General features: G+C 50.9%; 1 protein-coding gene across 15 annotated transcripts; it reads right to left on the bottom strand.

Annotated features, from left to right (window-relative positions):
- Nucleotides 1-369: 369 nt before the first annotated feature.
- On the bottom strand, nucleotides 370-12,268 carry ZNF135 (zinc finger protein 135). Of its 15 annotated transcripts, none has more exons than XM_055370823.2 (6): nucleotides 12,147-12,198; nucleotides 11,423-11,489; nucleotides 9,787-9,913; nucleotides 8,375-8,449; nucleotides 7,960-8,055; nucleotides 370-4,797 (listed from the first exon to the last, which is right to left on the bottom strand). In XM_055370823.2, the coding sequence occupies exons 2-6, from the start codon at nucleotides 11,453-11,455 to the stop codon at nucleotides 3,041-3,043; spliced, it is 2,088 nt and encodes a 695-aa protein (XP_055226798.1). In that variant the 5' UTR covers nucleotides 11,456-11,489; nucleotides 12,147-12,198; the 3' UTR covers nucleotides 370-3,040. The 15 variants fall into 15 exon arrangements, with proteins under 15 accessions (XP_055226798.1, XP_055226799.1, XP_055226795.1 ...); XM_055370824.2 differs by having other exon boundaries at nucleotides 11,423-11,484; nucleotides 12,147-12,196; XM_055370820.2 differs by lacking the exon at nucleotides 12,147-12,198 and adding an exon at nucleotides 11,676-12,094.
- Between the last annotated feature and the right edge of the window lie 3,717 nt (nucleotides 12,269-15,985).

The following is a 15,985-nucleotide window of genomic DNA, read 5'->3' as shown; positions in this document are numbered from 1 at the left end:
CGTTGTGGAAGGGGAAGTAGGAGCAGACATATCACATGGCCAGAGGAGGAGCAAGAGGCAGTGTGGAGTGGAGCTGGTGCCTGCACAGTTAAAAAAACAGACCTCAGGCTGGGTGCAGTGACTTGCTCCTGTAATCCCAGCACTTTGGGAGACCGACGCGAGTGGATCACCTGAGGTCAGGAGTTTGAGACCAGCCTGACCAACATGGAGAAACCCCATCTCTACTAAAACTACAAAATTAGCCAGGCGTGGTGGCACATGCCTGTAGTCCCAGGTACTCGGGAGGCTGAGGTAGGAGAATTGCTTGAACCCGGGAGGTGGAGGTTGCAGTGAGCCAAGATTGTGCCATTGCACTCCAGCCTGGGTGACAGAGGGAGGCTCCGTCTCAAAAAAAAAAAAAAAAAAAGATGCACACTAGATTCTGAAGATGTCACGTAACAGAAAGAATGCAAATATCTCAATAATTTTTCATATTGACATGTTAAACTCCTAACATTTGAGATATATAGGAGTAAGTGTTAGTTTCACCTGTTTCTTCTTGCGTTTTCTTTCTTTTTGAGACAGTCTTGCTCTGTCACCCAGGCTAGAGTGCAGTGGTGCAATCTTGGCTCACTGACGCCTCCCAAACTCAAGCAATTCTCGTGCCTCAGCCTCCTGAGTAGCTGGGATTACAGGTGCATGCCACTGCACCCAGCTAATTTTTGTATTTTTAGCACAGACATGGTTTCGCCATGTTGGGCAGGCTGGCCTCAACTGATCTGCCCACCTCAGCCTCCCAAAGTGCTGGGATTACAGGCATGAGCCACTGTGCCTGGGCCTCTTCTTGTTTTTTAAATGGGGCTACCAGAATATTTAAAGTTATTTATATGACTTGCATTGTTTCAATGAGACAGTGCTGCTATGCACTGTGTACCCTGGCTTTCTCCAGTGGCTTTTATTTTTTAGAGATGGTGTCTCGCCGTGTTGCCCAGGCTGGAGCACAGTGGCTATTCATAGGCACGATCCTACTAATGATCAGCATGGGAGTTTTTTTTTTTTTTTTTGAGGTTGAGTTTCACTCTTGTCACATAGGCTGGAGTACATTGGCACAATCTAGGCTCACTGTAACCTCCGCCTCCCAGGCTCAAGTGATTCTCCTGCCTCAGCCTCCAAAATTGCTGAGATTACAAGCACGCACCACCGTGCCCAGCTAATTTTGTATTTTCAGTAGAGACGGGGTGTCACCATGTTGGCCAGGCTGGTCCTGAACTCCTGACCTCAGGTGATCTGCCCGCCTTGGCCTCCCAAAGTGCTGGGATTACAGATGTGAGCCCTACCAGCATGGGAGTTTTGACCTGCTCTGGTTCACCCCTACATAGGCAAGCTGGTGGTCATCTGCTCCCAGGAGGTCATCATATTGATGCCGAACTTAGTGTGGACACCCAATCAGTAGAGCACACTACAGCCCAGAACTCCTGGGTTCAAGTGATCCTCCTGCCTCAACCTCCCAAGCAGCTGGGACTAGAGGCAGGTGCAGCCATGCCTGGCTCTCCGGTGGCTTGTAAATGACAAAGGCATTTATCCCAAGAGGCACTCCACAATCATACTGAGAAGCAATATTGGAAGACTATCTGCAACATGGTCTCCCCAAGAGAGAAATTTCAAGTAACTGGAAATTTATATCCCAGCATTGGGATTAGAAAAATCAAATTGATGGATGTAACCACAACTAACAGCTAATAACCAAAAACAGCCAATGCAATTTCTTTTTTTTTTTTTTTCTGAGACAGAGTTTCACTCTTGTTGCCCAGGCTGGAGTGCAATGGTATGATCTCAGCTCACTGCAACCTCCATCTCCTGACCTCAGGTGATCCTCCCACCTTGGCCTCCCAAAGTGCTGGGATTACAGGCATAAGTCACCGCGCCTGGCCAGCCAATGCAATTTCTAATGAGGGCAGCAAGTCACCATTTAAAGGTTATAGTTGTCAGAAGGACTGCTATTTGTGGACTTAGGGTTTAACAAAATGTTAAATTGTATGAAAACAATGAAAAAGCAGTTTGAGAGGATTAACTTGAACATTTCCCAAAAAAGATGAATCTTGCAAAACAGAAGTTTCTAACATGAATTTGCTATTGCTTATAAGACGATGGTTTAACAAAGGGAAAATCTCCCTTTTTGTAAAACAAATATCTGTGTTTCTAACGCGAGTTCTGCAGAGAAACGTAGAGGGAGAACAGAGCAGCAAAAGCCATCTCAGAATCAGTGAGACTCTACGGAAGCAGCTTTACATTTTGAGTCTTCCCATACAAAGCTTTTCAATCTCATTGCATATAAAGATTAATTGCAAAAATAATGCAGGGATAACTAAAAACCTGTTTATAGTACACTGATACTTTGTCATATGGAATTTCAATCTGTGACTGGCTGCCACGTACCCTGATCAAACAATATACACACAAACAAGACAGCTGTTTACTGAGACAGTCAGTATCCATAGTGATTCCATAAAGATGCCACTCTCATTTCTGGAACACTCTGCCATATTGTCATTTGGGAATGAATATCAGAGTCAACCTGCACCATTCATAAGTACTTTCCCCCCCCAAAAATGTAACGTGCAATAATGGCAAATTCTGACTTCATTTGGTTCTCGTATATATGAAAGGCATTTGTTGGGTTTCTCACCAATTTGAACATCTCTGGTTTGGAATACAGTGAATCCTTGGACAAAAGCGTTCCCTGGATCCACTACACTTGTCCCATTTCTTTTTTGTAGGTTCTATAACATAGCACTAATGGGCGTTTGAGGCTGAAGGTCCTGAGTGTTGATTATCTCCACATTTCCCTACTATTTGGATGCAGGGATGGATGACCTAGAGCTTGGTGGTCCCATGGTCATTTCCCATCAGTGTGAACTCTCTGAGGGTGTCTGAGGGGAGTGCTGTGTGAAAAGGCTTGTGTATGAATGTACGTTTCTCATGTGCATGATTGGGTCAAATCTAGAAAGGGATGAGCTATGGCTTAAGGTCTTCCTATGTCCCCAGCACATGTGGAGTGGGTTTATCCAGTGTGAGTTCTCTGGTGCTTGGTAAGGGAGGAGCTGTGTGTAAAGGCCTTTCCACAGTCCCTGCATGCATATGGTTTCTCTCCTGTGTGGATCCTCCGGTGCTGAGTGAGGTGGGTGCTCTGCCTAAAGGACTTTCCGCAATCGTGACACTCATAGGGCTTTTCCCCAGTGTGCGTCCTTTCGTGCTGGCTGAGCGAGGAGCTGTGGCTGAAGGATTTCCCACACTCATTGCACCCATATGGCTTTTCCTTGGTGTGAATCCTCTGGTGTTCGATGAGAAGGGAGCTCTGGCTGAAGGCTCTGCCACACTGGTTACATTCATAGGGTTTCTCTCCTGTGTGGATCCTCTGATGCTGAATGAGGGGAGCAAGCTGGCTGAAGGCTCTGCCACACTGGTTGCATTCGTAGGGCTTCTCCCCAGTGTGGATTCGCTGATGTTTGGTGAGGGATGAGCTGTGACTGAATGCCTTGCCGCAGTCATTGCATTCATAGGGCTTCTCCCCTGTGTGGATTCGCTGGTGTTGGGTGAGGTGTGTGCTCTGCCGGAAGGCCTTCCCACACTGACTGCACTCATAGGGCTTCTCTCCTGTGTGTGTCCGCTCATGCTGGCTGAGTGAGGAGCTGTGGCTGAAGGTTTTCCCACACTCGTTGCATCCGTAGGGCTTCTCTCCCGTGTGAATCCTCCGATGCTCGGTCAGGAGTGTGCTCTGACTGAAGGCTTTCCCACACTCACTGCACTCATAGGGCTTTTCTCCTGTGTGGGTCCTCTGGTGCTGAATCAGTGGTGTGATCTGGGTGAAGGCTTTTCCACACTCATGGCACTCATAGGGCTTCTCCCCTGTGTGGATTCGCTGGTGTTTGGTCAAGGACGAGCTGTGGCTGAAGGCCTTGCCACACTCACCGCACTGATAGGGTTTCTCCCCAGTGTGGATTCGCAGATGCTGGGTGAGGTGGATGCTTTGCCGGAAGGCTTTCCCGCACTCACTGCACTCGTAGGGCTTCTCGCCTGTGTGAGTTCGCTCGTGCTGGCTGAAGGAGGACCTAAAACTGAAGGATTTCCCACATTCGCTGCATTCATAGGGCTTCTCGCCTGTGTGAGTTCTCTGGTGCTGGATCAGTGGGGCAATTTGGTTGAAGGTCCTCCCACACTGAGTGCATTTATAGGGTTTCTCCCCAGTATGGATTCTCTGGTGTTTGGTAAGTGCCGAGCTGTTCCGGAAGCCTTTTCCACATTCGTGACATTCGTAAGGTCTCTCTCCTGTGTGCATCCGGTGGTGTTCAGTAAGTGCTGAGCTGTGACTAAAGGCCTTTCCGCACTCCTGACATTTGTAGGGTTTCTCTTTTACACAGGTTTTCTGTAAAACATTTAGGTCTGGCTTCTCCCTTTTTCCACGTGTTCCCCATGTGTGGGGACCTTGTCTTTCAGGAGTCATTGGTTGATGTGGGAGATCAGGGTTCAGACTTATGTTTTCCCCAAACCCATTCCTCTGCCACTGCTCCTGAACAGGCGTCTTCACAGGCGTGAAGGCCACCGGCACTGCCAGGCTCTCTAGACTCTCACAACTCCATTCCCAGTGGCCCTCAGTGTCCTCACCCCTGCAGTACCACAGACCATCCCACAGGAATCTTTCTACCAAGATGACATTGTTGGATATTTCTTCAGAGATGCCTTGCTTTAGAACTGACAGTTTGACTTTGGGTCTAGTTTCCAAGTCTGAAAGAAGCAAAAACTGGAAATGTCCCTTAATCTCTGTTCCACGGCAAAAGAGTTTGTGGTGAGATGGGAAGAGGAAGGATAAAACTAATGATTTTGAAACGTTCAAGGTTCAAGTGGCTTTGACCATTTAAAAATATAGTTTTGCAAACCGGGAAAGGAAGAGAGGGAAACACAGAATAAGGAAGAGGAAAATAAAGAATAAGGAAAGGAAGAGGAAAGAACAGAATAAGGAAAAGAAGAGGAGAGGGAGGAAAAAACAGTTGGCACAAGGAGTATGAATGGAGTCTGTGAGGGGAGCACAGAGGAGGATGCAGAGCGGATGCCCAGGAGAGAGCACTCAGATGCACAGAGGCACTGGACTTGGAAGGAGCAGTGTGGCACCCAGGCCCCAGCTACAGTGGCCTCCACAATGCCAGGTGGCAACAGAGAAAAACGTGCTGCATGGGGAAAGTTGGCTGACACCCAGCTTCTTCCCGGCAGCATATGCTGTTGTGCCACCTCACTCTAGATGTAAAGGAACCTAACTGCTCCCCACAAACAGGAATAGCTGCAATGTGCATCACTTAAGAGGAAGAAAAATGACCCGTGGCGTATTAGAGTGCTTTGGTCTGCCTTATTTTGTCCATTTCACTAAATGGGAACCCCTTGAGGGTAGGGGTTTCTGTCCACCTTGCTTACCACTGTATCTATAGCCCACAGCAAGAGCTCAATATACATGCTTAATGAATGAACAAATGCATTCCCGCCTCCTCCTTCGTGGCAGGACTCTCTTTTTGCCCTGGTACCCAGCCCTCTCTGCACAGCCATGACCTGGGTGCGTGCTGCCCCTACCCTGACCCCACAGTGGCCTAGAGGTGTGATGTGGGCACCTTCCCCATATTGTTATGTTTCAGTGAAAAGTTCAATTAAAAAAAAAAAAGTTAAGCCAGAGTGAATGGCAGAATAGTGGCTTCCCAAGATGCCCACATCCTAACCCTATAACCTGTATGTTTCCAATTACATGGGAGGGAGGAATTAAGGTTGCTAATCAGCTAACATTAAGATAGAGAAATTACACTGGATTATCTGGGTGGACCTGTGTAATCACGAGAGTCCTTAAATGGGGAAAAAAGGCAGAAGGGTCAGAGTCAGAGTGAATATGATGTGTGACTTGACCAGGCCTTGCTGACTGTGAAGATGGACAAGGCCATAGCCAAGGAATGTGGGTGCCTCTAGAAGCTGAAAAATGCCAAGAAATGGATTCTTAGCCAGGCACAGGGCCTCATGCCTGTAATCTCAACACTTTGGGCAGCTGAGGCGGGAGGACTCCTTGAGCCCAAGAGTTCAAGACATGCCTGGGCAAAATGATGAGACCTTGTTTCTACAAAAAATAATTAGCCAGGTATGGTGACACACACCTGCAGTCTCAGCTACTCAGGAGGCTGAGGCAGGAGGATCACCTGAGCCCAGAAGGTTAAGGTTGCTGTGAGCCATGATCATACCACTGGACTCCATCCTAGGCAAGATAGCAAGACCCCATCTCTTAAAAAAACAAAAAGGAGAGAAAGAAATAGATTCTTCCCTTCCCTAGAGCCTCCAGAAGGAATGATGCCCTGCCGACATCTTTATTATATCCCAGATAGACCCATTGTGGATTTCTGATCTCCCGAACTTTAAGATAATTTGCTTTGCTTTATGCTACGAAGTGTAGTATTGTTGACGCTTGAACAATGAGGGGGCTAGGGGCACTGACCCCAGTACAATCGAAAATCTGTGTATAGCTTTTGACTCCCCAAAAACTTAACTATTAATAGCTTACTGTTGACCATACTGATAAAATAAATAGTTAACACTTTGTTTTTTTTGAAACATGGTCTTGCTCTGTCACCCAGGCTGGAGCACAGTGGCGTGATCTTGGCTCATCACAACCTCCGCCTCCTAGTTCAAGCAGTTCTCCTGCCTCAGCCTCCTGAGTAGCTGGGACTACAGGAGCGTGCCACCATGGCCAGCTAATTTTTTTTTTTTTTTGTATTTTTTTTTGTAGAGACAGGGTTTCACCATGTTGGCCAGGCTGGTCTTGAACTCCCGACCTCAAATACCACCTGCCATAGCCTCTCAAAGTGCTGAGATTATAGGTGTGAGCCACTGCTCCCAGCCCTTAATTAACACATATTTTGTATATGTATTATATAATGTGTTCTTAAAGTAAGCTAAAGAAAATGCTATTTAAAAAAATCATAAGGAAGAGAAAATATATTTACTATGCATTAAGTGGAAGTGGACCACCATAAAGATCTTCATCCTCATTGTCTTCACATTGAGTAGGCTGAGGAGTAGGAGGAGGGGTTGGTCTTGCTGTCTCAGGGGTGGCTCAGGCAGAAGAAAATCCATGTATAAATGAACCCACACAGTTCAAACCCATGTTATTCACGGGTCAATTGTAACTTGTTGCAGGAGGAGCAATAGGAAGCTAATATATTGGGTAAGGGCTGTTACTGATGTGAAGGGACCCTACTGTGACCCTTTCCCACACTGGCCATCCCTCCTGGACTCTGGTGACAGGCCACTCTTCCCACCTGATGCCAATGGGAAATTGCCTGTCAGTGGGCTGGGATACCTCTGCTACCTACCAATCACCCTACAGGCACATGGCAGGGCCCAGCCTGGATCCACTGACCCACAGACACATGAGTTATAAACAATTATTTGGTTTAAGCCACTAAGGTCAGAGTGCTTTTCCTATGCAAAAGCTGACTGATGCATGACTTCAGGCCTTTGCACCTGCTGTTTCCTCTGCCTGAAATACTACTGTTCACTCAGACTGCCTCATGGCTCAGGCTTCAAGTCACATGTCACCTCCTTGGAGAGGCTATCCCTCATCTCTCTGCTAAAGTCTCCTCATCCCCATCCTAGTCTACCTCATTGCTCATTTTCATTTTCTCGGCATTCATCACAATCTGTAATCATCCAACTCGTTTTACTATTATTATTTTACCGATTTATTGTTTGTTTCCCCCACTCCCTCACCAAGAATATAAATTCAGTGGAGATGAGGACTTGGTGTCGTCACTCACAGCAAAATGGGTGCTTGGTAAATCTTCACTAAGACTGAGTAGTAAATTTGCTGTGTGAAGAATTAGAGAGCAGATGCAGAGGGAGAAACCAGGAAGCAAGCATGGACAGGCTTCTCTCTGCCCCGAAGGGCTCCCATCTCACCTGGGTACACGCCTTGGGGAAGTCCAGAGTCCACCGCCCACAGCTCTGCCTCTTGCTCCAGCAGGGAGATGACATTCGGCTTCGGTAACCAATGTCCTGCTCAGGGAGAGACCCATAGAGTGAGCATTTGTATCCCAGGACCCTTCCTGAGCCTCAGCCCATTCCACCTTTGGTCTTCCAGGTCCCAGATGGCTGGGGACCCCTGAGTGACTTCAGCTGTCATACCCACAGCCCTGGATGTTCCTCAGGGACTCATTCCCCTACTCTCAGTCCCTGACCCTACCCCTGGTTCTGGGGTGGACATGTGACCCAAGCCTGGACAATCAGAACTCTGGTTCCTCCCCTGCCCACTGGCATCAATGATCACTGTGAAGAAGACCTGGCAGCCAAACCAGGACAACCCTGGGACACAGACCCTGTCTTTTCTGCTGGTCTTGGTCACAGGAAAGGCACCCCAGGCAGTTGTCTTGTCGCCTCCAGAGAAGCCTCTCTGGAAATGAAGCCAGAAAGAGATTGCTATGGTCTGAATGTCGGTGTCCCCCTAAAATTCAGGCTATGCATAGTGGCTTATGCCTGTAATTCCAGCACTTTGGGAGGGAGGTGGGAGGATCACTTTAGCCTAGAAGCTTGAGGGCAGCCTGGGCAACACAGCAAGGCCCCGTCTCTACAAAAATTTTAAAAATTAGCTAGGTGTAGTGGTATGCACCTGTAGTCCCAGCTACTTGGAAGACTGAAATGAAAGGTTTACTTGAGCCAGGAGCTTAAGTGTGCAGTAAGTATGACTGTGCCACAGCACTCCACCCTGGGCAAGAGAACAAGACCCTGTTTCTTAAAAATAAAAAAGGTTCAGGCCGGACACAGTGGCTCACGCTTGTAATCCCAGCACTTTGGGAGGCTGAGGCGGGTGAATCACGAGGTCAGGAGATCGAGACCATCCTGGCTAACATGGTGAAACCCCGTCTCTACTAAATATAAAAAAAAAAAAAATTAGCCAGGCGTGGTGGCAGGCGCCTGTAGTCCCAGCTACTCAGGAGGATGAGGCAGGAGAATGGTGTGAACCCGGGAGGCAGAGCTTGCAGTGAGCCGAGATCGCACCACTGCACTCCAGCCCGGGTGACACAGCAAGACTCTGTCTCAAAAATAAAAAATTTAAAAACAAATAAATAAATAAATAAATAAAGTTCAAATGTTAGAACGTAATACCTAATGTGATAGTGTTGAGGTGGGGCCTTGGGGAAGTGATTAATTCATGAGGGCTCCACTCATGAATGGGATCAGTGCCCTTATAAAAGAAGCTTGAGAGAACTCCCTTGCCCCTTATGGCATGTCAGGACACAGGAAGAAAGTGCCATCAGTGAGGAGCAAGCCCTCACCAAACACTGAATTTGCTGACACCTTGATCTTAGGCTTCCCAGCCTCCAGAACCGTGAGCAACAAATATCTATTGTTTAAAATTACCCAGTCTAAGGTATTTTAGCAGCCCTAACAGACTAAGACAGAAGTGCAGAGGGAGGTGTTGAAGAAGGAGGGGCTCCTGACAGCTGTACAGAACACCCTGGTCTACCTTGGGATTCTGTAGTCTTCAGACCCAGTATGTTTCCCTCACCTCATGTTTCCCTGCTTCTGTTGATTTCAAGTTGAGTCTGAGACTTGCTAATATTGGTCTTAATTGATATTTTCTACATTAAAACAGTCAGGTTCTTAAAGCCCAAGACATACAGCCCCAGGCATTTGCTTTTAAAGCTCAGTCCTATAAATATTTAACCTGGTAGAATCAGAATCCGTGTCAGGGACAGATCAACAGATAGGACATGGGTGTGGCCTTACCCACAGAGACCAGAAGCCTGAAGGTGTCCAGTATTACATCATGGTACAGGGTCCTCTGGGCAGGCTTCAGCTGCCCCCACTCCTCCTGGCTGAAGTCCACTACCACGTCCTCAAATGTCACTTGCTCCTGAAACATCACACGAGTGTCCTCAGCCAAGCCAGCCCTGGCACTGGCTGCTGGTGGGGTAGCTGGTAAATGCCAGCCAGGCTGGGTCGGATGGAGTTCTCTTTGGTCTGGGGTTTTGGGTCAGGTTTTTCTGTGGGGCCTGGATGGGTGCCCTGCTGATGAGGTGGAGGATCTTAGAATCTAAGGCATCATGCCCGTTTCCAATAATTTGTCTCTTGAAATAAGAAATGGAGGGAGCCAACAATAAAGGAGTGGACCAGCCCAGCATGGTGTCGCATGCCCGTGGTCCCAGCTGTTCAACAGGCTGAGGTGGGAGGATCACTTGAGCACGTAAGTTTGAAGCACAGTGAGCCATGATTGCATCACTGCACTTCAGCCTAGGAGATAAACAAAGTTATAAAGCTAGTAGCAGAAGTCTAAAGACTGAATCTGGGTGGTTTTTTTTTTCCCCCCGAGACGGAGTCTCGCTTTGTCGCCCAGGCTAGAGTGCAGTGGCATGATCTTGGCTCACTGCAAGCTCTGCCTCCTGGGTTCACGCCATTCTCCTGCCTCAGCCTGTCGAGTAGCTGGGACTACAGGCGCCCGCCACCCCCCCGCCTAATTTTTTTTTGTATTTTTAGTAGAGACGGGGTTTCACCGTGTTCGCCAGGATGGTCTCGATCTCCTGACCTCGTGATCCGCCCACCTCGGCCTCCCAAAGTGCTGGGATTACAGGTGCGAGCCACCGCGCCCGGCCAAATCTTGGTTTGTTTTTTAATTTTTTAGAGACAGGGTCCCACTGTCATTCAGGCTGGAGTGCAGTGGCACATCATGGCTCACTGCAGCCTCCAACTCCTGGGCTTAAGCAATCCTCCCCCATAGCTGGGATTACAGCTACAAGCCACGGCACCAGTCCCCTTGTACGGGTTTTCTGACATTCCTACAGGAGGCTGGTTTCTTCTGGTGGCTTATGGGTGGGGTTAATGTCATCATAAAAAGGCGAGTTCCGCCCCCTTGGCCTCCATGACGTCTGAGGAAGCGGCACTCGATGCGCCATCTTGGAGCGCAGAGCATGCTAAGGCCTTCAACTTCAGACTGCAGAGCCGGGGCACCTACAATTGTCTGACATCACCCAGCCTCAGGTACGCAATGACGGCCGCACAAACATAAAGCCCACTCAGACAGGGACCCGTGCCCGCTGACCTCCAGCGCGGCGTGGGCGGTCCTTTCAGAGGCAGGCTGTGGTTGGGGAGCTTGGCGCGGACTTCAGGAGGCCGGGTGTGCAGGTAGAGGCCGGACACGAGTAGAGGCCGGGCACCAGTAGAGGCCAGGTGCGCGAGTAGAGGCCAGTTGTGCGAGTAGAGGCCGGGCACGAGTAGGGGTCGGGCAGGCAAGTAGGGGCCGGGCACAAGGAGGAGGCTGCGCGCGAGTAGGGACGGGGTGCAAAGAGGAAGCCGGGCGTGAGAAGGCCGCGCGCGAGGAGGCCGGGCACGAGGTGGAGGACACGCGCAAGGAGGCCGAGATTCTCACCGGGTCTGTGGAGACGCGCACCCCAGGGGTCATGCCCTGGCTTCTGGCAGGAACGGCTGGCCCTGCTCTGTGGGAAAGGGGAGGTGAGCAGCTGGGCAGGCAGAGGCGGTGCTCAGGTCCCCAAGCCGGGGAACTGCGCCAGAGCCTGGGGAGCTCCGCGGAGAGCCGTCCAGGGCCCCGCGTACCCGTTTAAGCGCCTGCTGTGTTTGGGGCGGCCCTCCGCTCGGGGAAGGGCAGCCTAGGGTTTTCCCACCTGTCTGAGGGAAGCTGAAGGCCTGGCGGGTGCGGACACATGTCTGCTGCGCAGACTCTGGGCCTTAACGCTACAGTGACAAGGGCCGGGTGGTTGCGGTCCCCTGGCCCTGGGCACTATGCCTCAGTTTCTCTCTTCCATCAACAAAGGTGGCGGCCCAGTGCCCGGTGTGGGGGAGAGGTGGGGCCAGGGGCGGGGCGCGCGTTCCCTCAGGGGCCGTCGGAGCAGCTCCAGTCCAGCTGGGCGTTGGGCCCCGCCCTCCTCTCAGACTAGGGATGCCCCGTAAAGCCTGCCCCCGCCAGCCCCGAAACGGCCTTCCCCAGGCCCCGGGCAGCAAAACGGACTCCACACAGACGCGCGCTGCTGGAAACTCGCCCCGCCAGGGCCTCAGGAAGATCCCCGGACCCCCCGCACCCGGCCCGGTCCGGCCCGGCCTGGCCTCCCCTCCCCCTCCTCGCCGGCCTAGCTCACCCTCCTGACTGCGAGACAAAGGCCGCGGCACCAGCAGCCGACACTGCGCCGGCGCGCGCCTAACTCCATTTCCCAGAGAGCCGCGCGCGCATTTCCAGCCGCCCTCCCCCACCTCGCTCTCGCCCTTATCGTTCGTGGGCTCTCAGTGCTGCTGGAGCTGGAGTGACTGGGCCTGGTGAAACAGGGCGCGCGGGGTGCCTGGACATCAACGCGGGATAAGGGCCGCTTGGAACGCCGTGAGCTCCCGGCGCGACCACACGGGCTTTCGTGTTGGAAACTCTACCGTCAGTTTTACTGCTGCAAACAAAGCAATGATTTTTCAAAACACATACTTTCAACCAAAACATTCACCAAGATCGCACACACGGGAGTCTTTGCATTTTCCACACTGAGGCAGCCATGGAGACTTCACACTGTATTTATTACATGGTTATAAGGAACATCACGTGCAAGACACTAACAATTATGACGACTTTGGACATTGCTAGGTAATTGTCAAAATTGTGCATTTGAACAGCAGCATAATATTCAAAGCTGGTGTGCCCTCGCTGACACGAAATGAATTGTCATTTTCTGAACATTCACCAAAGCCTGCCAGGCGCTAGGCCTAGGTTCAGCAGCACACAATAGTGAAGCCCCCATTCAAGCGGGCTTCGTTTCACCAGCGTACGTCACACGTCCGTGGAGCAGCGAGACCAGAGGAGCTGGGAAAGCCAGGGCTGAGCCTTGTGCTTTTGCCCTTTTAAGGGAGGACAGATTAATTCCAATCAGCCTGGGCTTGGGAGCTGTATTTGAAGCAGAGGAAAAGTTTTAAGACGGGCATTTTTTTTTCTTTGACTGAAACAACTCTGAAAACAGCAGAGAACACAATACGAATTCTCATACCACACACAGACACTTGAAAAGATTTGGCTGGTTAACACATAAGTTAAGACTTCAAATTTCATAAGCCCTAAAACAGTGGCAATTATGAAGAGATATAATGGCTCAAAATCATAATGCACTGATGTAAACAAAGCAAAGGCAAGCTTCTTGGCTTTTAAGGGTGTCCTGTACATTCCAAGTACTGTAAAGCCCCACATTTGCGACCGTCGCACTGAAAGCCAGCCTGCTTTTCACTCTACAGCAGTAAAGAGGCTTTCCATTATACATAAAATGCCATTTTTCAGTTCTCTCATTCACAAACCCAAATGCCACAAAACATTTTTTTGTGTATTTTTTTCTTTCACAAAATGTATACTCTTTTGCCCCCCCCCACCCCCCCCCCCCACCCCCAACCGTTTCCTTTTACTGGATCAAAAGGTATGAACACACAACTCATGGTGAAGTCTTTTTCCCAAGCAGTCTGATAGTCCTGGTGAGAAGCTGTCGGTGGTGCCACACTGAGCCTGCTCAGCCCTGATGGTGGCCAGGCGGCCCTGCCCAGCTCCCTCAAACTTGCCCGTCTGTTTCCTCACTCAGACCTTCTGATCCTCGGTTTTTCTCAGCCAGGTTTCTAAACTGTACATGCTTTTGCAGGGGCGGGCTCTTTCTACAGGGGCAGGCTCTTTCTACAGGGGCGGGCTCTTTCTACAGGGCCAGGTGCTGCTTGGCTCCAGCCAAGTGGGGTCGTGCGGACTGGTAAGCCCAGCGTCCCAGGTCTGGATTTCTCTAAAGAACCCAGAGATCAGGATTTCTGTGTGAAATCTCTTGATTTTTAAAAGCTGGTAGGGATTTCAAAGGCTTTAATAACACTCTACCAGTCAAATAAGATGAGCTGGAGGCTACTCCGGTGCCACCCTTGCTGTGGTCTGAACCTCCTGCTGTCTCTTGTAACCACTGGCTGGGCCCCTCTCAGCTCCTTCTTGGCTTCCTGTACGAATCTCCAAGCAGAGCATTGCTGGTTGCCTCTCTGTGGCCTGGAACAGGACCCCCCACCATGAGCAGGTGGGCTGCACATCAGTGCAGCTTCCAAGCAATCCTGCAATCACAGCATGGATAGCAGAACTGTGTCATGCTGTATGTTAATGTTTAAAAAGTTAATCTGTTCAACACATACATTTAAAATATACTGTAACAGTTACAAGTCCCTGGACATATTTCTCCCTTTAAAAAAAAAATCTTTTTGACAGCTTCAAAACCTAGCAGTGTCCAGCCCTCCTCTTACCCAAGAGACCCTGGCTGCCAGGGAGAAAGGTGGTGTGTCAGACTCCGGTCTTCCAGAGCATGAAGTGCCCAGGGCTGGGCTCACAGCTCCTGTGACAAGGGCTGGAGGACAGGAGACTGGGGCACATCGTGATGGGGGTGTTGGGGTCTTTGGGGGGTGCTGGCAGAGGAAGGCACAGGGCAAGGGAGGCGTGCTGAGGTGCTGGGGCTTCCACAGCTGGGGTGAACCTAAAGAGAAGAGAGGGGCTAGTGCTCTGTCTCACTGCAGCTCGGGCAGGGGCTTGGGACTGGGCAAGTTAGGTGAAGAACACCACGTGGTGGCTTTCGTGAGTTGTAGCAGCTGCCACGACTGGTCCAGCACCCTGGGCCAAGTCCTTGCTTCTGTCAGCCAAGGTGGAGCGCATGAGAGTGGCCCTCCAGGACCCTGGGCCACGTCCTTGCTTCTGTCAGCCAAGGTGGAGCACACGAGTGGCCCTCCAGGATCCTGGGCCACGTCCTTGCTTCCGTCAGCCAAGGTGGAGCGCGTTGAGAGTGGCCTTCAAGGGGTGGCCCACCTCCCCTCAGAGGTTGAGGGAGGCTTCCCCGGCTGGAAACTGCAGCCCACAATGGTGTCTCGGTGTCTCCACAGGGACTTCCCCTCACTCATTGAGTCACTCATCCCTTCACTCTGTAGGACCTGTTGTATGCTGGGTGTGGTCAAGTATGGCAGTGGAGACTGTTCTAGGCACAGGAGGAGGCCAGGGTGAGAGGCAGTGTGGAGTTAGGCGGAGACACACTGAGTTAAGGACACCAGCCTCCACCATCCCAGTGCTGGGGGCTGTGGAGGCAGCAGGGCCACAAAGGACACGATGGAGCTGCCCTGCTGGGCTTTGTCTTTTCAGTGTCTGCATTTTAGAGGGACCCTGTTGGCTGCAGGATGGGGATGGGGCAGAGGGAACGGGCTGGAGGCAGAGTTTGTTTAGAGGCAGCTGCAGGCATTCAAGAAATGGGGAGAGAGCCTGGGGCTGATGGTGCAGAGGAGAAAAGAGAACTGAGAGGGGTTGGGAGCTGGGTTCCCAGGGCAATCAAAAATCCTTGTGGGGCCTTGGAAGGTGGTGGTCCCTCTGAGGGGAGTGGGAACCCCAGAGGGGAGGCAGTTTGCGTGGTTTTTTTTGTTGTTGTTTTTTGTTTTTGCACAAGGGAAGATGAGTTATTTGGACAAACTCAATTGGAGAACTGAGGGACACCAGATGGATGTCTCTGGGGCCAGCCCAGGTAGGCTGGAGCCTGACTGATGCCTCGTGTTCAATGGCACCCACTTTCCTGTGCAACTCTGGCACCAACAAACTGAGCTGTGATTGTGCCTCCAGCAGGTGGAGACCGAGATGGAAACAGCATGGAATGAGCCCCTGGCTCCCAACAAGTGGGGGCACTCGGGAGAGCTATCTCTACACATCCCGTTGTCCGAGACGATCAATCTGCGCCTGAGAGAAGGCTCAGGGGGGCTTCCGAGAGTAATGGGCTGACTGCGGGGCCAAGACCCCACCCTCCATCCTGAGCTCTGTAGAAGAAGCTCCTCCTTTGCAGGATGAGAGAGAAGGTGCCAGGAGGGGAGCTGGAGCCCACCAGCAATTAAGGCATAGGATAGAGCCAGGAGCCCCCAGTGGGGACTGCAGGCAAAAGCTGGGGATGCCTGAGGGAGCCGGGAAGCAAGG

The sequence above is a fragment of the Gorilla gorilla genome, chromosome 20 (genome assembly GCF_029281585.2).
Source record: "Gorilla gorilla gorilla isolate KB3781 chromosome 20, NHGRI_mGorGor1-v2.1_pri, whole genome shotgun sequence".
Taxonomy (NCBI): Eukaryota; Metazoa; Chordata; class Mammalia; order Primates; family Hominidae; genus Gorilla; species Gorilla gorilla.
The sequence above is the reverse complement of the archived record's forward strand: the minus strand, read 5'-3'. Positions and strand labels throughout refer to the sequence as shown.

What these genes read in the sequence shown, in the direction of transcription:
- ZNF135 (XM_055370820.2), bottom strand. Translation starts at nt 11,716, where the DNA reads ATGTGTCCGCACCCGCCAGGCCTTCAGCTTCCCTCAGACAG. An exon ending in TGCGCGTCTCCACAGACCCG is followed by an intron (nt 9,914 to 11,422) that starts GTGAGAATCTCG and finishes GTGATGTTTCAG; the next exon opens with GAGCAAGTGACATTTGAGGA. An exon ending in AGACCAGCAGAAAAGACAGG is followed by an intron (nt 8,056 to 8,374) that starts GTCTGTGTCCCA and finishes CTCCCTGAGCAG; the next exon opens with GACATTGGTTACCGAAGCCG.